The 27,740-nt window shown below is 44.5% G+C and overlaps 1 protein-coding gene across 1 annotated transcript in view; it reads left to right on the forward strand.

The window, feature by feature from the left end:
• Positions 1–27,740, forward strand: part of ABCB1 (ATP binding cassette subfamily B member 1) — a 562,371-nt gene that overhangs the window by 451,050 nt on the left and 83,581 nt on the right. The window contains exons 18-20 of the mRNA XM_078663595.1: positions 2,387–2,491; positions 21,042–21,119; positions 24,652–24,735. Coding sequence (XP_078519721.1) covers positions 2,387–2,491; positions 21,042–21,119; positions 24,652–24,735 — 267 coding nt within the window. The remainder of the gene's footprint in view (positions 1–2,386; positions 2,492–21,041; positions 21,120–24,651; positions 24,736–27,740) is intronic.

A 27,740-nucleotide genomic window follows, 5' to 3' on the forward strand; every position in this document is an offset into this window, starting at 1 on the left:
AGGCACCAGCCCAGGTCCGAAATGCAGATTTACTCCCTGCACCTCTTCAGTGCCACAGGGTCAGTCGGTGAGTCCCAAATCACCCTGCGACAGAGAGAGAACACTGCTCCCACTGGAGACGGGCTTTAAGTTCTGAGTTGAGCCAAAAATTGCAGAAACCCTCAAGTTTGGCTCCTCTAACCAGCACTCCACAGACTCAAAAGTCTGGGTATATCTCGACCTAAGCCTTTCCAAGGGCTTCGTGCCGTGTTGTTTTTCAATGCTGCCTCAAGACCCCAAATCGGCCATGCAGAGCTGAAATAGACACCAAAAGACGCACTGTCACTGGTACGGAAACCACCAGCGAAGCCCCTCCATACCCAGATCGGTCACCACCGAAAGGTTGATCTTTAAAAAGCTGTCCAAGGTCCTTAGTGCCATGTAGAAAACAGTGTTTGTCCTTCGGGACACTAGCAAAATTCTTACCTTGTTCCAGTACTCATCTGGATCCCAAAGAAACACATTTACCTTTTAGGTTGAACCAGGCCTCAAACCCACCTAGTGGGAGCAAACACCAAGTCTGCACCAGCTGGAGGGAGTTTCAAAATTCTCAGTCTATTGATGTGTTTTCCTGCCCGCATATTGCTCTTGCCTGCAGGGAGCAGCATAAGGAGCTGCTCACTACGGGCGGGAGCAATGACGAATTGCACTGTATGTGGGAAACCAGCCGGGGCAGCAGGGGCCTTGGGGCTCTCTCCACGCCCCCCAACAAGACTACAGTGGGTGCCCTGGGTAGGCACCAGGGAACCCACCTATTATGATGGAGTGGGTCCCCCGGGCCAGGCCCTCTGACCAACCCCCCCACTGCCAGAACATATTCATATGGTCACACTACCAAGATACCATCGTCCTACTGAAACAAGATGACTTCATGACCACCCTTGATCTGAAGGACGCATACTTCCATCCTGCTCACTGTCATGGTACGTGGTCAGTATTATTAGTTCACTACACCCCCAGAGTATTTGCAAAATATCTCGCTGCAGGAGTTGCTTATCATAGAAGGGACCGTATCCACGTGTATCCTTATTTGACAATTGGATGATCAAGAATGCAAACAGGTAACACAGTCTTTCCCACACTCAGACCACCATAAACCTTTTATTATTTATTTGATTTTGGAATTTATAGCTCAATTCCAACAAGATACAATTTTTTCTATGTCCATAATTGAGTTTGTTATTTATTTCCATAAGTGTGTGGTAGATCACCTTGATAAAGGCTTATCTGGAGCCGAAATATTTTGGACTGCTTGTGATTCCCGAATAATACATGGTACACTCAATTGCCCATCTCTTCTTCTGTTTGGTATTTGCCTTGAATATATTGTGGAGACTCACGACTTTTGAAGGTGCTCCGGCACAACTGCTGGACAAGACCACAGGTCGACAAGAACTTAAACAAAGAAAACATATTTTTGTATACACATACGCGCACACACACACAAATTAAATATATAAAAATACACATATGTTGCTGTGTTGTGATGTTCAAACAGAAATAGTGACTCTAGTTGAAATAGATACCTTGTAATGACTTAATTTTTAATGTGTCCTGCATGGTGGTGCCATTCAACCCTACATACTGCTCAATCTTCAATTGTATGATGTATCATGCCTTTAGAACCCCTCAGCATTATGCGGCCATAATACACATTCCCCTATCTTGCATCCTGTTGAACAGGAGATGCGCTAGTAACTAAAATTCCAGCTTTTGATCCAAAATTCCTTTGTTCTCGCTTCCAGTGTAAGCAAATTGTTTGATCTTCTTCACTTCAGTTTATGTACCAGTGCCTTATTTCCTTTATTTCCCCAAATGGGGAGCACTTAAAAACAGTCTAGCCAGCAGAATTGAACTTTACATAAAACGGGACTAGAACAGGACTGGAACCCTAGACAGTCAAAGAGGCAGTACACTGATCATCGGGTTTGACGTTTGTTTCTGTCAGTTAAAATATTACTGCTGTTCTTGTGTACAAGTTGAGTAAAGGGTAGGCCACAAGGTAGATAAAGGAAGCCTGGCCTGAAGCAGCTCTGCAGTCAGTGGCCTTTGCAATATGTATCTTAGTTTCTACTGTAATGTGCAGATTGAAACGTCATTGGGTTCAGAGAAATTGAGATCTTAAGGGGTTGCATATGAACGTTAGTATTTTGATACTCAACCTACTCTTGGGAGGAAAGACTAATTGAATTCCCAAATACAATGCTTAAAGCTTTACTATGCTATTGTTTTGACTTTGTTTCAGATTGGAAGTGTATGTCACCATGATTTATGTTACGTTTTTAAAATATGCTCTTTTACATATTGTTTTGTGCTATTTTAATTAAACCACTGAATCTTCCTTTAGGTGTTTGCATTAGTAGATCCAGTGGAACTGAGAAGACAAAGCAGCATGTTCTCGTTGTTGTTTCTGGCACTTGGAGGTGTTTCGTTTGTGACATTTTTCCTGCAGGTATGTTAATCAGTGCTTCCGCTAACAATTCTGCAAGCCATTTCTAGTAGCCTTCTTTTGAACTTAAGGTCTTAGTTTAATCGGCCACAGCAAAGGAAGATACGTGTTGTTTATTGTGTATATACATGCATTTTTATTTGTGTGTGCATACTTACTTGCAAGAGTGTGTCCTTTGTCCAGTGTAAGCCCCTAGTCCTTCCACCATACGAGAGCCATTTTAAAATTTTTGCATGACAGCTGATATATTTGCACAAAGTTGCTGGACAAAAAGATCCAATAGAATCCACTTCCCATTGGGAGTGAATTCACAAGTATTGTCTTCCCAATGTACTCTTTTACTGGGTTCACACCACATATCTGTGAATTAATCATATGTACACATATTACTTTGCATATAAATATCTGCCCTGGAGCGAAAATTGCAGGTGGTGCAAGAGGGTGTGGTTGGCCCAAATAATTTCATCCCTCATTGTTAAAGGGGTTCAGTGAAATCTTACCTTACATCACTTCTTACACCATGGTAGTTTTGAACGCACAGTTCTGGACTGTTCCAGGGGAAGCTAAGATGCAGGTAGGTTAAACGAAAGTTCCCCTATCTCCACTAATAATCACATACTCAAATGCTAATGAAATGCAAAGCAGCAGCATACTGAACTATATTACTACGGCTAAGGAGAAAGGTGGGGCCAGATTTACTAAACTTTTCGAAACACATGCCACTTAATTAATATTATGTTAATGAACTGCGGGCAGGCACACTGCCGTTGGCATGTTTTGAACAATCTCATTTTGTAAGTGTTTCAGAGAGATACTAAAAGGTGCCACAGAAGAAAAATATGTACTACTGTTTCAGTTAGTGGATATAATGAGGGTCACAGAAGACGAAACAGTGGTTTACTAATGTGATTCACACAGAGCACTGCACAGAGTAGTAGTAATAACACGTACATTTGAAAAAAGTGTAAATGGGTCCCATGTTACACAAAGCTTAGTAGTTGGAGGTTCAACAAAAGGATCAATTAATACACTATTAATGTAGGATGGTGAAAGGGAAGCCATGCCCAATCCTTCCACATTGGGCAAAACACTACTTAGTCAAACCAGAGACCCCTAATGTTACTAGTAACTTATGTATTCATGTATAATTTATTTATATTGTACATCACGGCCTCCATTGGTTACACGTCATAGTATTGGTAAATCACAGTGCATTCTCACATCGTTGTACATTGTCACTTGTGCTCAGCCTTTGACATTCCCAGGCAGTTATTAAATGCCTGTCGAGTTTTCACTTCTCTTTTAGAATAGGTGTTGAGGGAGTTATCTTATGTAAAAATACTACTGATGGCATTGAAACCTTTTTATATATTAGAGTGTCTTTGAATAATTTGTTAACAACGTTTAATATTAGTGCTGCAAAGCCTTTAGAATATGACTATGAATGCAGTAGAAAAATTCAAATTTCAACATTGGTCAAACCAGTCTCTAGGTGTTACAGTACACTGCCAATAAATATCTAACATAAGAATAAAACAGTGTAACTTTTAACTTGGCAAATTTTGTGAATTGGGCTCAAACGTGTGTGTGTGTGTGTGTGTGCAGGCGTACGTGCGTGCGTGTGCGTGCGTGTGTGTGTGATATTTGTATAACTCAGACCTAGCCAAAAGGCAGTGGAGCGCTATGAAGGGCAAAAGGTGTGCATACACTCAACAAAGGCAGCTGCGTTATGGGAGCAGAAGTGTACAGTGACTGTATTAAATATAGTGTTCTCTAAAGAGGTGCATCTCAACTTTTTCTCAAATCAGAGCAGTTTTGAGGCTGTCCTGATGGATACAAGGATACGTTTCCAGATCCCGAGTGCATAGATGGAACAGGACTGCTGCCTTGGTATTTTTTTTCTTTTCTTTTTTACACTTCTTAATCTCCAGTTTGATGTTGTCATGGCTGCTTGTGCGCACGACCCACAAGAGATAGTGTGGTTGTCTGCAAGATAAGCAGGGTTGCTGGTTGAGGTGGCTTTGTAGATGATGATGCTGTTTTTAAAGAAGGGGTGGGCAACAAAGGGGAGCTCTGAATGAGAAGTTTTATAGCAGTGTAGGATGACATTAAGGTGGGGGACCAATGTTGGGTTTCTGAGGCCCTGAAGCAGGGTGTTATCCCTATCCATATCCAAAGCACGAGGGATTTGAATAGCAGTTCTGAAGTTGCTTTCAGAATGAAACCTATTCACCTTCTTTATAAGACAGAGTTGGTACCAGGCCATCCTAGTATTTTTTGGCAATGGGTTTCTTGAGTTTGAGGTTGGTGTCCAGGGTGAATCCAAGTGACCTGACATTCTGTGAAAGTTAGTGTCCTAAGCCATCAAGGTTCATGTCATTGATCCAGGTTTGTATTACTTCTTACTTGTTGTACTTCGTAAATTCTATGACTTCTAGTTTTGTGGGGTTGAACTTCAGGTAGACATTGGACATTCAGATCTTGTGATATGCAGGTGTTGTTTGAGGCATTGGATGTCAAGAGTAGGGTAGACTTTCAAGTAGACTTCTGTAGCTTTGGTATATTGGTGACTTGTGATGCTGTTGAATCTGTCATCTGTGAATAGAGCCCCAATGGCTCCTTGTAGAATTTGAAGATAATATGGAACTGTGAGAAGTTAGATTGATGTGAGCCTTGGTCAAGCAACAGCCACATACATCCCTTGCAGGGTAAACAGAAAATCACTAATTTAACCTGTGCTTAACCCTGGGTAGCTTGGCACAAAACGCAATCAGGCTTACATTAGAGACATGTGTAAAGTAGTTATGCAGCACACAAACAGTAATGAAGTGAAATACAACACAAGAACAATCACATACCAATTAAGAAAAATAGAGTCAATTTTAATAAATTATTTGACCCCAAAAACAACAAAAATCAGTAGAACAAAAATTTAGATTTTTTAAAAGTTTTTTTGTGAAAACTAGCACTTAAAAGATCAAAGCACTAACCGCTGACATCTGGTCATGAGAGACTGTGTCAATGTAGAAAAATATGGCCACCAGCAATGGAGTGCAGTTCCCATACAAGAAGTGGATAGGGACCGGTCAGCGCTTGCCTTCAGACTTGTAAAAAATTCGGAGTAAAATCATCTAAGAAGTTTAAGTTCTTCAGGGCAAAGCTGCAGGAGGTGTCCTAGTAGGAAGTGTCGTCAGATAGCCTTGGGTCGAAGTTGCAGTGGAGATTTCTACATTTGGCTAAGTCTCTGAAATGGAAGGCAAAAATCTCCAGTGGGACAATGCAGAGGGCTGTAGCCAAAGACAGTTCCAAGAGGCCGGACACCCCTTTGGCATAGGACCACCGTCAAGGATTTACTGCTGCTGAGAAGAACATAGTGGGAGAAGCCGAAAAGTAATCTGACAAAGATGCACCTCGGGCGGATAGGCAAGCATCCTGGTCCCGGTCTCCCCCTGGTTCTCAGTGCAGATTTAAGCCAGACAGTTTTGAAGTCCCCATTATTCGGTTTTGGCTATCAGGGTGCATTTAGTAACACTTCAGAGGGTCCAGGACTGAAGGGGCATCACTTGGAAGGTCAGGACTCACTCAGACTGAGTGCAGGTGCGGGTTAAAGACATAGAAATCATTTTGTGTCCCTGTGGCTCTGAACAGGAGGCCAGCAAAATAGTATTTTTCTGCAGGCAGAAGGTAGCAGAGCAGCAGGCCAGCAGGGCAGCAGTCCAGTAGGGCTGCAGTCCTTCAGAGCTGCAGTCTACCAGAGTGACATTCCTTCCAGCCGCACAGCAGTCCTTCTTCCTGGCAGAGTATCCACAGGTCCAGAAGGGTACTGAAGAGTTGGTGTGTGAGGTCCCCTTTTTATACCAAGGTGCCCTCTTTCTGGATGATGGGAGAAGCTTCTCTTGGAAGTGTATAACATATTATGTGTTCCCTGCCCTGGCTCCAAGCTGGGTGCAGTAACAATGGGTAGGTGTTAGGCCATTTGTGTGAAGGCAGAGCACAGGCTACTCAGTTGCAAGTGGGGCTGTGTTCAGCTCCGCCCCCATCCTGACAGCAGATGGAGCATTCAGGCACACCTATTCCCTCTATTGTTTGACTGTCTGGGAGGAATTCGCAAGGTTTCTCAGTTGCACCCAGTCAAGCGACCCAGGCTACAGGCCCTGAAGGGCTAAGGGAAGAAAAATGCAACCTTTCTAAAAACGGCATTTTCAAAATTGTAAACAAAAACCCTACTTTACCATTAAGTAGGGTTTTCATTACAATTTCAAAGACATACATGATATAGCTACCTGTTCCTAATTGGTAAATACAGCTTATTAAATGTAATAAGAAATCTCCAATGTTATCATATAGGAGGGGTATGCCTCCTAGTGAGGAAATACAAATTTAGGAGTTTTTCACTACTAGGACATGCAAAACTTAAATGTACATGTTCAACCATTTAACACTGGCTTGTGGGCTACCTAGAGCCTACCTTTGGGGTCCCTTATATGTAGTAAAAGTTGTGTTTGGTGCTTGGAGAGGAGTTTTTAATACCAAGTGGGCATGGCAGTTTAAAACTGCATTCAGAGTTCAGTGGCAGGCCTGGAACAGGTTGTAAGGTGCTGTTTAAGTGGGTGGGACATTACATGCTTTCGGCTCGCTGTTAGAATTTAATTTACAGGCCCTGCATATGACATTCAACTCTAGAAGGAACTTATAAGGAAATTAAATATGGCAGTTGGGGATAAGCCAAGTAAACCATCTTTAGGGGAGTGAGCACATTAACACTGGTTGGCAGCGATAAAAAAGAGAGTCCTAAGGCCAACAAGAACAAATACAGCAATAAAAGGTGGAGGGTAAAGGCAAACAGTTTGGGGATGATAATGCAGAGAGGGCCAGTTCCAACAGAAATAGCGCAGAAACTTAGAGTACTCCTTGTGATAGCGGGCTTCTGGCACCTGGCGGTGCCCTGGTGTCGGTTGAAGCATTAGGTTTTTAATGGAGTAAGGTTTGAAGGATCTGAAGGTTTTGTCTTCTCTTCGAGGTTGACCTCCGTTTCTTTATAGGATTCTGAGCAGGGGAATGGGAATGGCAACGTGGTCAGCCCAGTACAGACATATGGATGATTTGCATTGGATTATTGTTGAGAAGAAAAGATTGAGGATGTGAACCTTGAAGTTTGTTGGTTTGGTTGCATGCTTTTCCATGTTGAGTGTGTAAGTGAGCTTGTGGAGGGGTCCTCACTCAACATGCTTTTCTATGTTGAGTTTGTCAGTATGGTTGAGTAGGGGTCCAACCTCGTGGTACCCTTGTCTGCGTCTACCCTTTGCTGGAAACATCCAGGATTGGGATGCCCTGAGAAATTGATTGAAGTAGGGAGATGGCAGTAAAGGATGTTATGTTCTGGGGAGATGGGTGATGGGAAATTAAGTATCTTACCTGGATTTTTCTTTTCAAGACAGTATTTACAGGAAACCAGTGATGTCACTTAATGTGCAAATCAATGCTAGAAAATAGAAAATGATTTGTTTTGGAGTTTTATAATGCATCACATGTAATGTTTCGGTTAATTCAGAATAATTGGTGTGTGAGAAGTTGGCCTGGCATATGATGTCCACTATACTAGTAGGCACCTTGCACCAGTCCAAACGACCCTTATTGATGGCAGGTTTAAGACAACCTTATAGAAAGCTATCCTAGTTGTAGCCGTGGAGAGCAGCCATTAGGCTAAGTCTTGAGTGATGTAAAGCAGCTTGTTTTACCAGTCTATAATCTCTTGAATGATCAAATGAAAGAGCACCACACCAGGTATATATCAAATATATGGGTATTTATTCTAAACACAACCCCTCTAGTCTCTTTATGAGGCTAGAGGCAAAAGTACGACATGAACTTTAAATAGCACACAGTATATAGCACAGTATATGTTTTGCCCTAGGGGCCTCACAAACCATATACTAAAATAGTGGTATAAGAACCACGTGAGGGATCGAAGTGAGGCCTAGGGCCTGTAGAACCGCTGGGGCAACCAGGAACCACCCAAGGTAGGGATGCAGGAGAACCACGGGGGACGTGTGTCTAAACACAGCCGCGAATCACAATAGACTTCTATGAGGAAAGTTTAAGTTATCATTTTAAAGTTTAGGGACACTTAGGAGTGGACTGCGGTGAAACCCCTCTAGACTAGGACACTTCGAGAGTCAAGAACCACGGGAGCACCGGAGTACTCGTGTTACCTCACCCAGGGAAGCCGAGAGCATAGGTGTCTTTTCGTGTCAGGTTTCGTCGTCGATTCCAATGGAGAACTTCGAAGAAGTGCTGCAGGCGACCAGAGGAAAAGAGTCCGGGTGGATCCAAGGGTGGATCGGAGATCTGAAGAACCTGAAAGCAGAGGGGACAGAGTCTGGGTCACTAGCCAGTGACCAGGATGGTGACAAGAAGATGCAAGCCGATGTCGGGTACTTTAGGGTGAAGTAGGTGAAGCTTGACTCTTCAGCCCGAGGACCAGGAGGCGTCGACGACGACCAGGAGCTGGATTCGAGCTGTCCCACAAAGGATGTCAAGCTGCATCGGAATCCGGATTGGACCCAACAAGCCTTTGCAACAGCAACCCATGCAAGATGCAAAGATTGGCTTTGGTGCCGACCAGCAAGGCCTGAGGGACTCACCGTGTGGAGGGGAGTCAGAGCATGTCTGAGCAATCAGGAAAGCTCAAGAAACAAAGGATTGTCCTTCGCGGGGACCCATTAGCCAACGGACTAGGGATCATGAAGGAGCCTCGAGCTGCGGTGAAGAAAACGGGCCCACGGGACACTCATGGAGTGTAGGCCTTTCAGCTTCGGTGCAAAAGGTGCTCGGAGCAAGGGCAACAAATAACCCAATGCACAACTTCGAGATACTACGGGAAGTAGGTGCACTTGCAGGATGTCCAGGAGTTCCGGTCCCACGTCTCTTGTGTCGGCTGTTGGTCTCAGCTTTGCTGGGATCTCGTGTCAGCCTCAGAGATGTCTGGAAGTCTATGTCCTGTGTCGCAGATTCTTCGGGATCCGGCGGGAGCCTCAAAAATGCAGACCGGCAAGATGCTCTTAGGTGCCTGTTTGAACAGGGAGGTCACTCCTTGACCTCAAGGGAGATTTCTTCCGTCTTCCAGTCGATATGGAATGTCGAAGGTCCAGGATTTCGTCTTCAGAGTTTCGTCCAGGATAATCTAAAGTCTCAGGGACTGGGTTCCTATACTTATACTAAGTTTAGGGGTTGGACTAATTCTAGGGTGCCACCTACGGAAGGACTTGGGGAGGGGTGGTTACACCCCTTCCCCTTTGTCCAGTTTTGCACCAGAGTTAGGGCTGAGTGCCCCAGCAACCGGTTTGAACTGGGAAATGCATGGAGCACCTTGTGTGCCCCAGGCAGTGACTCAAAAGCATTCACTGAATGCAACCCACCCTGTCCCAATACACTAAAGCCTGTCTGGGGAGGTGCTAGCACCTCCCTGGGCAGGAAACCTATTGTCCAGGCCTCCCCTGCTGGAGTTTCGTCCAGCAGCAGCAGGACAGACTCGTGTCAGTGGCAGCAGCATCCATTTTATGATGCTAGGGCTCTTTGAAATATTACCGGGTATACCAGTGTGTACATGTCTTCTCCCTCTAGAAGGGTAGAATGCTACCCCCAATGCCAGAAGTGGTGGAAGGGTAGTATTCAAAAGTGTTTGACACCAAACATGTTTTGATAAAGCTTAACCAAAGTTAGCATTAACCGCGAGGATTATAATGCATTTAAGAGTATATTGTATGGCCATTTCACAGAACTGCTATAAGGAAGGGATTCCGAAAGCTGCAGAGGGGCTCAGCTCATGCTAGGGCACCCTCTCACACAAAACCAAGCACTCTGCCTTCAGGATTGTCAAGGCCTGTCATAGGAGTGACTTATAGGTTAATATGTGTCTGTTTCAAATGGTGGATATAGGTATACTATATCCCAGTAAGGGGTGCTTACACCACCTTACCCAGGCTGCAAGGACAGACCTGTGGTGCCATTTTGGGAGGCTTCCCAGGGGTGGCATAATACATGCTTCAGCACCTGGTAGGCCTCTGGGGTACATATGCCCTTGGTAACTAAGGTACCATATACTAGGGGCTCACAAGGTAACTCAATAACCAATCTGGTATGTACCTAATGTACATGGAATCAATTTTAGAGAGAGAACAGCTAGGCTGTGGTCCTGATTAGCAGGGCCACAGCCAGACTAAAGTTGAAAAACCAGTGAAACACAGCAATACGTGGGGGTAACCATAGGAAGCGGACCCTACTCTCCTACACAACCCCACCCCCTCCCCCCCAACACAGGGGCATTAAACTAACCTTGACCAGTTGAGTCTTCATGTTCTAAGTGGTAATATCCGGAGAGTCCATCTGCATTGGCATGGTTACTCCCAGGTCTATGTTCCACTGTATAGTCCATCCCCTGTAGGGAAATGATCCACCTGAGCAGTTTTGGATTTTCACCCTTCATCTGCTTTAGCCATGATAGGGGCTTATGGTCTGTATGAACTGTGAAGTGAGTGCCAAACAAGTATGGCCTCAGATTCTTCAGAGCCCAAAACACAGCAAAGGCCTCCCTCTCAATAGCTGACCAACGTTTCTCTCTAGGGGTCCGCCTTCTGCTAATAAAAGCTACTGGCTGGTCCTGACCTTCATCATTCAATTGTGATTGCACAGACCCTACCCCCTACTCAGATGCATCTGTTTGGACAATGAATTCTTTGGAGTAGTTAGGACTTTGCAGAATTGATGCAGTGCACATGGCCTGCTTCAGGTCATCAAATGCATTTTGACAGCTGACTGTCCACTGAACTTTCTTAGGCATTCTTTTAGAAGTTACATCATTCAGGGGTGTCACAATGGATCCGTACCCCTTAACAAATCTCCTAAAGTACCCAGTCAGTCCCAAGAAAGCTCTGACCTGAGTCTGGGTGGTTGGAGCAACCCAGTTCAATATGGTCTGGATTTTGCTCTGCAATGTTGAACCTGGCCTCCCCCCACAGGGTGGCCCAGGTACGCAACCTGACTCTGCCCTATCTGGCACTTAGTAGCCTTGATAGTTGGGCCTGCTTTCTGCAGGGCCTCCAAAACATTTTTCAGGTGGATCAGGTGATCTTCCCAGGTGGAGCTAAAGACAGCAATATCATCGATATAAGCTGCCCTAAAGGCTTCCAGGCCTGTTAAGACTTTAGTCGCCAACCTTTGAAATGTGGCAGGTGCATTTTTCAGAACAAAGGGCATTACCACAAATTGATAATGTCCACTAGGGGTTGAAAATGCTGTCTTTGGCTTTGCATCATCAGCTAGTCTGATCTGCCAGTGGCCAGCTGTTACAGTCCCTGACATGATCAGGATGCCTGTAAATCTTATTAGGTCTCGGACTAGGCAGCGCATGCGCTGTCTCGTCGAGAGATGCTGTATACAGTATAGTGGGGATAGCTCCGCCCACTTTCCGGCTATCTTTTTAATTGGCTGAATTCGTAAAGGCTGCATTCTGATTGGTGTTCGGCAAGTTAGTCCCGCCTCCTGACAGCCATGATGTCATTTTTGTCCCTCCATGGCTATCGGCCCCATTACTTTTAAGACAGTTCTGCTCCCCTGCCTCCCCCCATTCCCTCCTGCAGTCTGTTACTTCTCTGCTCACCACAATCCCTTCACCCACTCCCGTTCCTGCCTTCTTGCACGATCGCAGTTTTGTTTACAATGCAATAGGGCTTGCGTAAATACGAGTCCTATTGCATTTGTAAATGTTTATCTTCTCCCTCATTGGCTGAGTGGATTTTTTGCCTGACCTGTCCCTATAGTCTTTTCTTTAAGTCGTGCTTCACACGGCTCCTTACCCGGAAGTGGAAGCATGGTGGCTGTAATGCCCCCATCATCCCTCTGAGATCGCTGGTTTTTTTTTTCACCCTTACTGCGCATGCAAACCACTCATGGGGTTCTAATACTGTCGCTGTTTGTGGGCGCAGATGGTGGTTTGGTTCCATCTCTGTGCTGTGCGTCAATCTTTCATCAGTGTAGCGTTCTCACTCTGAAGGCATTGTTGTGGAATCTAGCTGTGTGCTGTTTTGTGGCCTCAGACTGTGTGGAGTGGTTGCAGTCACAGCCGCTGGTGCTGTGCCTGTCCAGCTGCTCCCGGCTCTCTGATTTCAGCCGAGATCTAATTCAAGCGGTGCCTTGGTTTGTGTTTTGAAGCCGTCCCCTCATCTGCTGAATGTGGGCTAGTTACAACCCTCCTGTCATCCTTACAGGCCACAGCTCGGGGAGACAGCCTCTATCTACCCTCCCAACCCCACACCCGATCTCTTCCCCTGCTGCCCACCCCATCTCCTCCCTCCACCTTCTCTACTTCCTCTCTGCTCCGAGGCATTCTGCCTTTATCACATTCCGCATCTTCTTCTTCTCCATTTGCCATTCTCTTTCTCCTGCTTCCCCCTCGTTTTTTTTTTTGCATTGCGTCTCCCGTTCTTTGCCTCTGACTCATTGCTAAATTCCTCAATCTTTACTATAAATACCCAGCTTGCCTCGGCCGCATACTGCTTTCGCTCTGTTCTGTGATACCTTCACAAAGCAGTGAGAATAAGCAGCGCTTTGCACTTTTCAACAACGCACAACTCCCCCAGCTGACATCATCATGAGGCGCCTAGCACCTCAAAGCCGCATTGACCAACACGCTGTCTATCTAGTGTGCCAACTGTAAAACATATCGTAGCAGGTGAGGCAAGATCTAAAAAGAAGGAAACTGATGATGAAGGCTTGTAGGGCTCTTGAGGGCACAAGGTCGGTGGCAGAGAAGGTTGGATCTGCGGCGTGCAATCCGCGTCCCCACAGTGCCAGCCCTACTACTGCAGTTGTCATTTAGGATGCCAACCATGCCAATTACCAACCAGTCTGCACCTCACCAGTATACACAGGCAGCACTTGTGGCTAGGCCCTGGCATCTAGGGTTATTCATTAATTCATTCATTCATTCTCAGTGTCTAAGAGGTGAGACTTTTTCTCGGGATCACTCGCATTTCCTACCAATGCCTACCAACCATAATAGTAGCCCTGCCCTTCACCGTCGTACTAATACCCACTATACCTGCCCAGCCCCTACTGCGGATACCCTGCACCATCATCCAACAATAGTTCCCATCATATCATCTCTGCTGCCAACCACAACGAAAAAATAAAAACAAAACAACAGTTCCTTTGCAATCATTCAATACAATACTTCCATCTTGCAAGGGAAATTCATGAATATATTCCCAAAACGAAACCTATACAAAAGAACATATTGGAACTCACAATCATGTGTTCGAATGCCATTACTGAAGAAAATGACATCTAAGTCATGGAAAGGTGCTCCAAAATGTGAAACAGTACACTGAACATGAGTTGCGAAAAGAGTGATTGGAAGTGAAATAGAACAACCCTCAATGAAACAGTTATTGTCTGGGGTATTCGATTTTAGTCAGGGCCAATTTTTCAGGGTTAAACATCGTACACTCTACAATAAGTATTTTAATCCAGACCAAAAACTGAGATTCATCTATGTTTCAACCTCACTAAAATGTTATAAAGGTCTTCATTGGAAAATTGTGGATGAACCGTAAAATGTGCAGGAAAAAAATTGAGGTCACTAATATGTAGGTATGTGTCATGTGACTTGTTTTCATATTGTGTATGTTTGCGTCTGTGGAAAGCGGTGTGACAGTGACGTGATATGAGGCGCGCACCATATCGTAGCCAACTACATTAATATATGCTGGTAAATAAAGCGGTCTCAGTGACTGCCGAGTCAAATAATAATTTTGTAAAACGCTGTAATCGAACAGACTTGTACCTTATGGTCGCACCGTCAGATGCATCTTCAGGAGTTTGCGGACGATGGTTCTGTGATTGGATTCATTTCTTAGATGTGCGCTGTCCTCACTTCCCATGCTTGTTGGCTTTTAACTTTGTATGAGCATCCGGACACGTGAGCAGCTTATTTATTGTGCAGGGGAAGAGTTTTAAATCGGCTAGAGCCCCTTCAAAGAAAGAAAAAAATAACCTAAATACAGCTCCCTTGCCTCATGCCTGTCAAGTATCACGCATCAAAAGTGACACTAACGCATTTCAGTGTAGTGTTCCCCAACACCGCACTGAAATGCATTGTCACGCATTTTAAGGCCACCGTCTCACTGTGCTGTACCAGCGCTGAAACTGTGTACGCCGGCTGCTAGTGCGTGTGCCTGCGCTTGTGACATCTGTGCGCCGGTTCTGCTGCTTTTTTGCAGACTTGCCGGCCCGGGCGCTGCCACCAGCAGTTTCGTAAACAGTTAATGATGTCCGTGTGTATTGTCTGCTACGATGTATTGTAGTATCCTGCTCCGTGCTGGCTCCATTGAAATTCGCGGCGCGGCTGTCACTTAGTGAGTCATTAAGCACTACCAGGCACTACCCAGTCTGTGCTCTTTTGGGCCGGCAGGCAAACATCACGGGTGCGCGGGCGGCAGTTATGTTTTTTAGCGTTTGGCAGCAAAGAGTTGAGTGCTCACTCAATCACACCGTTAGTAGTGTTGTGCCCCGATTCGTTGGTGCCTCTGAGCGATCATGCGTACGCCGGACCTCACCCAGCCGACTGTGTGTGCAGCCTGTGCGGCAGCCGGCTTTCATGCCACCCACGAGTCCCTGTATCGGTCCAGTGCCGGAAAAGTCGTGGCGGCTTGCACATAAAACAATGGTGGCTTGCTCTGAGTGCGTTTCACTCATGGACAGGTATTCATCATTGTTTTAGGATAATATGTTTTAATTCATAGCGTTGTGACTGTTATCTACAGTGAGTCTGCCAGAGTGACACGAGAGGAGACTGTGTGAGACAGTCAGGCTTGACTGTAAAGAAGACCGAGATAAGACGTCAAGTTAAAGTAAGTTCAGTTACTGTTTCGCACTTTACTTTCCGCCAGGCTGCAGAGGTGGTGCTGGCACTGACTAAAGTAACAAGTCTGTGTACTTTAGCACGAGCGCACGCACACTGCAATTGCGGGAAGTGGACATGACTTGAGGGCTTTACTTAAACCAAACCAAACGACACAGGCTTAGTCCATAAAAAAAAAGTATTTCATGCTGTTTTCATGCGAACACAGTTTGTCACGTTTTTTATTTATTGGTTGTTCGTGCTCAGGTTGGTTGTTTTAAATGCATAACTAAAATGTCATAGTATTTTGCTGCTTTCTACAGCTTCCCACTCGGGTCCAGCTTCCCGGTGGCTCGGTAAAGCAAGCGCCTCAGATCCAGATGGAGGCCTATCACTTTCTTTTTTGGGAAGCTGAAGTCGACCGGGCCTGGGCCCCACGTAGGAAACAGACTGGAGTCCAAACTGATGCTCTGCAGCATGCTAATAATTGATGGCCAGAACGGGGGGCATGGAGGTGTGGTATTGGGGAGTTGGTGTAGTGTGGCTGAGGCAGGATGATTTGTTGATTGTTTTTCTTCCGGCCACCCAGCAACACAGGTGGCAAAGAACAAACTTCTTCACTACACAAGCATAATTACTTTTGTAACATCCACGAGCCTTGTTTGCATTCTATTCTGCATCTATGTATTGTTAAAATAATAAAGGTAGCAGCTAATCCATTTGCAGTGACAGATTTATATAACAAATCTTTAAAAAGAAAATCTACATTTTCAAAAATTGTTTTCTGTTTTGAAAGGGCTCAGTAGATGACCACCATGTGTCATAAATCAAAACATTCTTTCTTTGAATATGTGCAAAACTAGTATAATGTAATGTCCAACTGTTTTTAGGACTTTGCTTTACACCTTTGTGCAATTTGTATTTATTCATTTATTTGCACTATCGCATGTTTAGAGCAAAACAGCTCCAGGTTTTGCGCTGTCTCTTCCGTGCATTCTTTTTTACCTTATTGGATTAGAAACCAGAGACAGAGTGATGGTATAAGCTCCTAGTTGCACTTGCTATGCTATAAACTTTGTTTTTTTTAGGCTAGTGCAGGTCCTGAATGAGCAGAGCAATGAGATCATCTTCTTAGATGCGTCTGTGCCTGCCTGCCTTCTGATGCTGAGTATGTGTTTGGTTAGTTCCCTTCCATTTCTGGTGCTTTGCATAAGTTTTAGGATCCTCTTAGGGTTTCTCGTTGTTCAAATGGGGGTAATTTGTGATATTAAAATATTTTCCTTGGCTTCATTGCTTGATTTTGCTCGCGAGAAAGTGTCACTCATAGTCGTTGTAATGTCACTCATAATTACTCTGGAAACCCGACAGTGTCACACTTAGCAATCCGAAACCTTGGCAGCTATGTTGCCTGTGTTGAAGGAACTGGGAAAGAAGTAACAAGACTTAGTAGGTCTACGTGCAGGAAAACCATGCATTATTGTCTACTTTAATGGCGGCAAATGGGTGTGGTATTTTATTAACCAGCAGCACTGTGTCAGCTGTGAATAATGTTTTAACGCCAGGGTCTCGGCTGCACTTCAGAACCTCACTGAGGTTCACCAAGAGGTCATTTTGGGACTACGCCTTTGTCCGTGAATATTTACCACACTGGTCATTTTAATTTTCTCCACCTTTTTGTGGCAATTATATAATCAGTGCCAAATACGATTAGTACACAACTCTTAGGGGGTCATTAGGATTGGTGGCGGACTTAGTCTGCCCGCCATCCTATCAGTCTTAGGGACCGCCCGCCATAAGGGCGGGGGTCCCGTGGGGGGGATTAGGATGCACCCGCCACAGTGGCGGGCGCATCATGCATGTTTAGCATTGTGGCGGGCGTGCTCTCAGCACCGCCCGCCACAATGCTAAACATGCAGGAAGCATTTGCATTAACAAACAACATTAGCTTTGTTAATGCAAATGCTGGGGGGTACCACAGGTACCCCCCGTGTGCACCCCCCACCTCTCCTTGACTTCGGGGGCCCGCAGGGGGCCCCCGAAGTGAAGACCGCATGCCGCCACAGAATGGCATATATTCGGGCCATGCTAATATGGCTGGCGGTGTCTAATAGACACCACCACCATGTTAGGCCTTTTCCGCCCCGGCCGCAAGGCGACCGGGGCGGAAAAGCGGAGGACGGTCTTTCCGTCCGCTGCGGCCCCCCCTCCCGCCATCCTAATATGGCGGGGGGACTTTAGGGCAAGGATGGCGGGCGGATTGCCCCCGCCAGGCCGGCGTTGGCTACCGCCAGCCTGGCGGGGGCAATCCACCCGCCATCCTAATGGGCCCCTTAGTTCTGTGTTCCTTATTATTATTATTATTATTATTTTTAAATGTTACTATCGTAGATTTGAGGTCAGAAGGAAGTGCAAGTCCATACATTTCCAAATGCGATTTTACTTAATGGAGTCTTTTATTTTTCGGGAAAATAAAAGATTCGCATCTTGTGTTACTCACCATCAGATGCATTTATAGATGGACTCTGAAGTATTTTAAAAGTATTTTCAGGTGTGCAGTCAGAAAACAAAAACACCCCCACTTTGAACCAAACCTCTAATAACACTGTGTGACTAAACCAGATAAATCTGACCCTTCCATGAAATTTCCTTCCCCATTACATCCACTCAGCGATCTAGTCATCTTCCACCCACCTAGTCATTAGCATTTCACCTTTCCATCCTTTCATCCATCCTTTGATTATTTCAAATAGCTACAAAAATTCCACTGATTCATCTGTGCATTCATTCGGCCATCCAGCCTCCGCTGCACCCATCCATCCATCCATCCAGACAAAAAGGTAGATGTCATAACAGACTGACAACCCTGAAGGGTCACTAGGGCAGCTACAGAGTCAGTATCATGCCACTAACTCCATGCCAGCCCTTTTTGCCTCTTAAGATCCTCATTTGTACATAATGTTTTCGTGCTTATATGTAAGGTAACAAAAATGCTTACAACACTTTTTTATAATAACTTTTTAACATGCTACACAGCAGCCACAATGCTCTACAACAGAGCTTAAAGACATTGACAAAGCCACTAGCTGTGGCTAACCACTTATAAGGTCCCAAAGCCGAGACCTATTGGCTCTTTGGCTTTGCATCATCAGCTAGTCTGATCTGCCAGTAGCCAGCTGTTAGATCAAATGTGCTCAGAAATTCGGCAGAGGCCAACATATCTATGAGCTCATCTGCTCTAGGAATTGTTTTTAACAGGCAGACTGTTCCCAGTGTCCACTTCATGAGTGCACCAGGTAGTCTTGACTTGGAGTCAGTGAAAACATATGTCTGAACCGTTGTAGTACTTGTCTGCAATCAGTCTGCTGCTGATCAGTGAGGCTGCCTGCCAAGGCTACTCCATCAACTGATCCATCATCAGTGTTCTGAGAGAGTAGGTCACTCTCTTCCTCCTGTCCTTCATCAGTAGCCATTAGCAAGCCCATGTCTGCCCTGTCAACATATGGTTTCAGTCTGTTTACATGAAGCACCCTATGGGGGCTCCTGAGAGTTCCAAGATTTACCAAGTAGGTAATCTCTCCCTTCTGTTCAACAATATTGTGGGGCCCACTCCACTTGTCTTGGAGAGCTGCTGCGGCCACAGGCTACAACACCCACACTTTCTGTCATGGCTGATAAACAGTCAGTACAGCCTTTTGGTCATGCCAGGCTTTATGTAATTCCTGGCTAGCCTGTTTTTGGATGCCTTTTTTATGTACTCAGCCATCCCGGAGCGGAGACCAAGTACATAGTCCGCAATATCCTGTTTATGGGGTTTGAGAGGTAACTCCCATCCCTCATTCACCAGACAAAGTGGTCCTCTAACAGGATGCTCAAACAGACAGGTTGACTTTGTAGAGTGTGCTACTAAGGCTCTGGAGGGCTAGTTGTTGGGCAGTAAAGTGAGTGACTATACAGGATTGTATTATCTGATCATGAGAGAACAAATTGAATATTTTTCAACCACATTCCGGTCACAAACCATTTTTTACATAGCACTGCGATTCGGTATTAGGAAGGAATGCCCTAAACACGCCCCGTCCTAATAGTGAATCACTAACTCATTTTGACATTCGGTAGTAGGACCTTATTTTTGTGCCATTAAGATAGGAGAAGCTCGCCTTCATCCAGACTTTTTCTAATGTTGCCTCGAATACAACTCAACTTTTTCTACTGTTACAACTTTAGGGCCAGATGTACAATGATATTTTGCGGTCGCAAAGATTGACTCCCAAAAATCACATGGATTGCGACAGCAGAAAACCTTCTTATTAGTTAAAAAAAAATCCCTTTTACTAGTCAGATAAGTTTTTCGGACTTGTAAAAGAGTCTTAGCGACCCTGTCCAAGTGGAGCTTCCCTCTATTTGCTATTCAGAGAGAAATCTATCATTGATTTGCGTCGTCATTTTAAGGCGCGAACCATCGATCACATGCCAACACCTCAGAGGTATGAGATTCTCAAATGGTAATGTGTCCCTGTGGGTCAACTTCCTCTTTGGGAATCCTTTATACAGGCTCGGGGGAAGCAGATATCACTGCCTGCTTTCCTCGGTGTCCGCCAAAACATTTTCTTTGCATTATAAAAAAAAGAAGCACTATTCACTTTGGGAAACAACTTTCCCTTCTGTGACCTTGAAGGTCTCCATTCCTGCATTTGCAACCAATCTCGGGGAGATCTCAAACTGGGACCTACTTAATCAATATGTATTAAGGCAATTCATTTACAACCCCTTCCAAATGTTTAATTAACTATATGACCTGTCAGAGCATAAGTTGCATTACAAAAATGCATCCCCTGCCGCAAGCCAGTCGGTGTGCAATTTGCTCACCACTGGTTTCTGATGGGAATAGTACTTCAGTCCTGTAGGTGAGTTATATTTTGAATGAGTATAGTAGCAGTTCGATGTCTACTGGTGCTATTGGTACATGACCATGCGAGCTTATTGATTCACCTTATTTATGGAAATTGTATAAACACAAGAACTGATTTTCAGTTTTGACCCATGCGCGTTTTTTATTTGGAAAAATGACACCCATTTTATAAGCAACCTATAATAAAGTTTCCTGTTATTAAGAGAGATCAGAATTTCTCCACGAGCCACGGAGTCTCGCTTCTCCAAAGTTGTACAACATAAAAATGCAGTTGGTAACCACAAAACACATGTTGGTTGAACATGTATTTCACTATGGATGTAATAGCTTTATTTGAATCATGTTTCATCAAAATGGTCTAAAACGAAAAATCGGAAAAATTTTCATAGAAGAAAGTATATGCATTCAACCCGTGGAAAACAGGGACTGTGGATCACATTATTTATGCTTCTTTCTCGCACTCAGAATTGTAATTGGTATAGGGGGTGCCTCAAAATTACGTCTAATTTTGAAAGATTTGAAGCTTTTCAATCCATGATTAAAAAATGTGGAGACTTTACTCTCAGTAGAAATGTTAATGATGGCCACATATAGGAGTAATAGCTCAAGAGTCTGCCAGCATAGCACAGACATCGGAAACATAGTCACATTTTAAATTATGTGACACTAAAATTGAAGGTTTTGTACACGAGAGATCTGTAAGCAAGTACTGCACTTTTCTTATGCATGTTTCTTCTCTTAAACAGGGATTCACATTTGGCAAAGCTGGAGAGATTCTTACAAAGAGGCTGCGATACATGGCTTTCAAAGCAATTTTAAGACAGGTAGTGTATATATGTGTTTTGCTTATTTACATTTTCAGATAGTCATGTTCATGCCTCAGCTGCGGACGTTTTTAAATGTATCTAGGTGCCATATAATTTGATATACATGCCATATAATTTGATCTATAATCATTATTACATTTTCCAGGTGTGCTGTTTTCTGTGGATGTTTTTAGATCCGAGCTCAACACTATGTGCCCATCCGTTTTGGTATTTTCCTAGCGTGTCTTGATCAAACATGGTATATTGGGACTCTAAACGCACGTCTCTGGTTTTCCTTTGATAGAGCACGGGATCACCTGCTCGTTTTACACATACTCACCTTGGCCCATAAACACATACACACTTTGGACAGGTAAACCTACGCTTAATCAGAATTTTAATTTTCCATTTAGGACCTATACCATTTGACTTACCAATCCTAAGGGATCAAGGGAGTTAGAATAATAGGCAGTATATAAACATTTGCACTCATTAAAATAACCACAGACTCGTAAAAGATTTAAATATTTTATCTAAGTAAATTCTTAAATGTCAGAGTCCGTACTAAATTAGTCACAGCTTGTTCAATTAAAGAAGAATATAATCAAAGCAAGGTGATGCAAAAAAATATTATGAGACTTTCTTTAAGCATTTAAACATAGGGAGGGTAGAAAAGGGAACCAATACAATGACATACCCACATGAATTTTATATTTACCTAGAATGGTGTGAAGACCAACCCTGGCCACGGGCTGGGATAAAGAACAGGACTTCTAGTAGTTCAGATGCCAGTAAGACAGCACAAGTGTAGATCAGGCCCAGTGATGACCAAATTAGGATGGATTCAGGTTGGAAACAGGTACCCTTAGCTAAGTGCAACGCCAGCGTCACACCCCTCACTGCGGCTAACAGTTGGACCCCGATTGGGTTAGCGAATCTTCTCCCTCCGGAACACCGATTGGATTATCGGTTTCTTCTGACAGAGTGCTCCGCCAGCACCTCTGCTCTTGATTGCCTATTGAGTGCTTTGGGTCAGTGACAGGTCAGCTATTCGGACAATCTAACTAGCTAAGCCTACCTTAGTTATACCATTTTCCAGTACAGTGTACCACCCCCAATGGTGCAAATGTGTGTATTCCCTCAATTTGATTGGTCAAAAGACGAGGAGAGGTCATTACACCATACCAGTTATGAGGTCACTTGATTCATATATTCAAATAATGTTCCCTCCCATAGTTTTATTTTCCCATGCACTTTTATTCCTCCCAACAATGGATGTTTCAATACCAAATACAATTTATACGAAGATTGGTAAGTTGTCTTCCTTTCCGTGGGTCAATAGTTCATTTTCCAAGGCTCATCGCAGGCAAGACTGTTGTTGGCATAGATTCAATGCCATGGCTTGTTGACTCGGGAGAAATCAGTACATGCGCGTTGAGAGTCTCAAGATGGAGTTCAGCAATGACACATCAGGCCCAAATACGAGCTAGTAGCAAAGTCAAAGAGAAACAGTTTTAGAACAAAGAAGAAATTAATGCACTGTATACCACTTATCTCTACTCTATTCCCATTACTTTATTTTGACTACAGCGTTTAGGAATTATGCAGAACGAACAATTTAATAAAAGCAGCAAATCAAGCGTTAGCACATGAAAACATAGAGCAGCCATCTTTAGTTCTAGTGCGCAGAAGCAAAGTTTTACCATCAAAGTAGAAAGTACGTCATGTCACGTGAGTGTGACAGACGCATGCGCAGAAAAGTTCCCGCGTTGCGGTGGCCATATTAGGTTACTCGAGTTACGATTAGTAAGAAGCACATTGTCAAGCTTCCCCAACTTACTAGAAATGTTGTGTTTTGCATTGTTAATAAGACAAAACATGTTTATTAGAATATTATATATTATTTCGGGAGTATTGAGTCCGAGCAAGCCTCTTTACGAGCAAAACCTTGCTCCATCACCTTGGAAGTAAAATGTCCCGTTGCCCATTAAACCCTGGTAGGGAAATATTACAATAAGGAATCCCTCTCCTCCAATCGTTTTTCCTCACCCTCTTGTGTCATTTGTGCCCCTTTCTCCACTGGGGTACCACACAACTCTGCTTGCTTGTGTTGAAAATGGATTTCCCCACGGCCCACATTAGGGCCAGCGAAATGCACTGTACCTTAAGAGGTACCTATGGTACATTTTCCCGCGTCACAGTAGGAGTACATTGCTACTGAAAGGGAATATTCTAAATATTCTTACACTTAAAGTGTACATGCATAGACACTGACACAGGACAATGGCACTTAGACCTGCAGAGATGGTATTGGGGCTGGGGCGACTCACATAAGCTAGGACATACAAGGACAACTACACTTGGATATGGGGCACAGAAGCTTAAGTAGGACCCTGTCAATCCTGATATGCACTGAGATTAGGAGACATTGGTCTGTAATCTGGGGCATGATATGGCGATACTAACATGAGCGCTTCACCTGGCAGTCAAAAAACGCTGGTCACGCCCAGATTCAGTATACATTCACAAGACTCAATGCTCATGAAACCAATGCAATGAAAAAAAACACTTATATCATCTCAGATAAATTTCACCTTAAGTACACTCACACGTTCTTGGTTGAAGGTCACAGTATCCTATATTGAATACTACTGATTGGGAAAAGCAAGACATCTGCAGACGCACATTGGAACTCAGAATTGCACCAAAATGCCAAGGGATTGTTGACTGGGTTTATAAGGAAAAATGTGTACATAAAACTGTAATAAAACATACATGCCACATTCACTTCTTACTGCTTCTAGTGGCACACACATACACACATTTCCTGCTTGCTATGTTGTTTCTATCCACTTCAGCATCAAAGACCAACCCATTGCCAATGTGTCACTCTCAGCACAACATTTTAAGTGTGCTCTCCCCTTTCTTGTCAGCTGCCCTTCATGACACTACCCATTATCATTGCCCGTCAGATCCACCCCCCTTCATGTACCACCAAAGCACCAAAAGCCCAAAAATAAAAAAGACAGCACCTATAGGCGCCTATACCGCTAGTCTGCCCACCTCAATCTTGCCTCATTAACTTTAGCATGCGTATCCTACTCATCTTCTAATGTGCTACTTCTCTGTAAGTGAAGAGCTTTGGCTTCCAAGTTTCCTCGAGCCACAGAGCAAAGCATACTGACTCTCAGGTACTGCAAGGTACACCTTACCGATGCACATATGCAGCCAGGTTAGGTTAATCCGCTGTACAAATAGCTGTAACATAATTGGGGTGAAGTACGTGGGAACAACTTTCTGATCAAGAACCTTGTTAATCTTAGCAACACTATCTGCCCCTAGCTCTGAGTGTTTCTGAAACAGAGTGAGCCTCTCTAAGCAAATAAGAACAACTTGTCAGTGACTTTGTGATTTATGTGGTTTATCGTCCAAATCATGAATACTACAAAGCATTAGTCAGATGAGCAAATGCATATTTCTTATTATTTCATTTTATGTTACCTAATATAAGAGTTCAATAATGCAACTCACTGTGTTTCATTGATTTTAGGATGTCGGCTATTTTGATGACCCTAAAAACAGCACCGGGGCTTTAACTACAAGATTGGCAACTGATGCATCGCAAGTGCAAGGAGTATGTATAATGTCATATACAGGCATCACTTACATCTGATTCGACATACCTCGGAACTGTGGGTTGGGATCATTAGCCACACTAAATGTCAACTCCACTCTTCTCCTTTCCCACATTCCTGTGTGAATAGAATGTAATATATTGCAGGATATATTATGAGAATGGCATAGATGACATTAGCGGTCTTTGATTTCTGTGACGGGCAAATATCATAAATACAGATGTGGGTAACAAAATATAAAAGGAGGGTGCTCTTGGGTTTGTACGGCTTGATTAACGAATCTTTGTTGTCTCTTTCTCTGGATGTAGTGTTATAGGGCCCGATGTAGGTAATATCAAATTTGCGAGTCCTTAATAGCGAATCTTACCGATTTGCTATTAAGGACTCGCAAATTTTTATGTAGGTAGGAATCGCTAAAATATTAGCAATTCCTTAATGATGAATCGCAAATTGGGATTCGTTAATAAGGAATACCTACCCATTCATTCCTATGGGCTAGGAGGCCCAGAGGAATGAATGGGAAGATATTCACTATTTGCGATTCGCTATTAAAGAATCGCAAATAGCTGGGGCTATTTCAAGGGTGCCAGGGTGTCAGAAGGACACTCTGGTGCACCCCTGAAATGTGCATGTGTGCACATGTGGTGCAGATACATGCCCCAAGGGCATAAATGTGTGCCACATGACACTGTAAAAAAGTGCTTTTTTACAGAAATTGCTAATCACCACCAACTTGAAGTTGGTGGTAATTAGCGATTCCGTAAGCTAATGTGCAAATTATTTTGTGCTACCTACATTGCATTTAAAGAATCGCAATTTGCGATAGAGATAGTTGGAACAAGATAGACCCGGGAAACCCGACCTGCAGAGGTCACTGCTCTGAGTTAAAGAGGCTCCACTATTTTGACCACAAAGAATAGATCATTATTTCTTTAATAAATAAAACATAACTAAAACAACAAAAATCCAATTAGTACAACTGCAGATATTAAATTTGAAAGTTGTAAAGGAAAATAGCACCAAAAAGCTCAAAGAGACAACTGTGAATATCTGCAAAAACAACAGTTGATGGACAGAATGCAGAAAAATGTCAAACGTTCACCCCAGTACAGGGATTTGGGCCTAAATCCATCGTTTTTTTGCTCACCACCCCAGTTCAGACATGGCCATATGCAAATCAGCCTTGACCCCTGAGCCTCATGGGAACACTCCAGCCCGAACTGCCAAGCCATGTCTTCCCTGGACCGGAATCAAGCATCCTAGGACCGGTTTCTGGCTATCAGCCGTCTTCAGCCAGGATAGCTTGACTCCAGTGGCGTGGAGAGCACATGACTCATGTCTGAGCATACCCGTTCCACTTGGAGTGACAAATGCAAAAACAACAGTTGATGGACAGACTGCAGAACGATGTCATACATTCACCCCAGTACAGAGATCTGGGCCTAAATCCATCGTTTTTTTGCTAACCACACCACCCCAGTTCAGAAATGGCCATATGCAAATCAGCCTTGACCCTGTGCCTCATGGGAACCGTCCAGCTAGAACTGCCAAGTCATTTCTTCCCTCGACCGGAATCAAGCATCCTAGGATCGGTTTCTGGCTATCATCCGTCTTCAGCCAGGATAGCTGACTCCAGTGGCGTGGAGAGCACGGGACTCACGTCTGAGCAAGCCCGTCCCACTCAGAGTGACAAATGCAAAAACAACAGTTGATGGACAGACTGCAGACAATGTCATACATTCACCCCAGTACAGAGACCTGGGCCTAAATCCATCGTTTTTTTGCTCACCACACCACCCCAGTTCAGACATGGACATATGCAAATCAGCCTTAACCCTGTGCCTCCTGGGAACAGTCCAGCCCGAACTGCCAAGCCATGTCTTCCCTGGACCGGAATCAAGCATCCTAGGACCGGTTTCTGGCTATCAGCCATCTTCAGCCAAGATAGCTTGACTCCAGTGGCGTGGAGAGCACAGGACTCACGTCTGAGCAAGCCCGTCCCACTCGGAGTGACAAATGCAAAAACAATAGTTGATGGACAGACTGCAGACAATGTCATACATTCACCCCAGTACAGAGATCTGGGCCTAAATCCATCGTTTTTTTGCTCACCACACCACCCCAGTTCAGACTGGCCATATGAAAATCAGCCTTGACCCTGTGTCTCATGGGAACCGTCCAGCCCAAACTGCCAAGCCATGTCTTCCTTGGACCGGAATCAAGCATCTTAGGACCGGTTTCTGGCTTTCAGTCGTCTTCAGCCAGGATAGCTTGACTCCAGTGGCGTGAGAGCACGGGACTCACGTCTGAGCATACCCGTCCCACTCGGGGTGACAAATACAAAAACAACAGTTGATGGACAGAATGCAGAACAATGTCAGGCATTCACCCCAGTACAGAGATCTGGGTCTAAATCCATTGTTTTTTTTGCTCACCACACCACCCCGGTTCAGACATGGCCATATGCAAATCAGCCTTGACCCTGCGCCTCATGGGAACGGTCCAGCCCAAACTGCCAAGCCATGTCTTCCCTGGACCGGAATCAAGCATCCTAGGACTGGTTTCTGGCTATCAGAATATCTGGTCGCACTAACCCTGGACAAAATCACAAGTTCAGGCCGACAACAATCGAGTGCGGGAGATTTGGATTCGAAGTCTGGCATCGAGGCTGCTGTGCACAGTCAGGGCTATGCATCGTCTCAGAAGAGCCGTGATGTGGAGTCCGTCCTCGTCGTTGAGGCTGCTATTGACGTGGAATGTGTGGGCCTGCACCAAGGATGTATCGCGCAGTTCAAAGACTTTCTGAGTGGCAGAAGCCATGCGGGTCATTGCGATGGGTACAATCCACACAATAGTGGGGATGCGTTGGTTCTCCGTTCTCCTTAAGGTTCAATCCAGAGAGGAGGGCAAAGCACCTTAAGCCCACTTCCAAGGGTCTAGGACTGGCGTGGCACCGCTTGGCAGGGTAGACTCACAGATGGCAGAGTCCAGGTGCAGATGAAAG

The sequence above is a fragment of the Lissotriton helveticus genome, chromosome 10 (assembly GCF_964261635.1).
Source record: "Lissotriton helveticus chromosome 10, aLisHel1.1, whole genome shotgun sequence".
Classification (NCBI taxonomy): domain Eukaryota; kingdom Metazoa; phylum Chordata; class Amphibia; order Caudata; family Salamandridae; genus Lissotriton; species Lissotriton helveticus.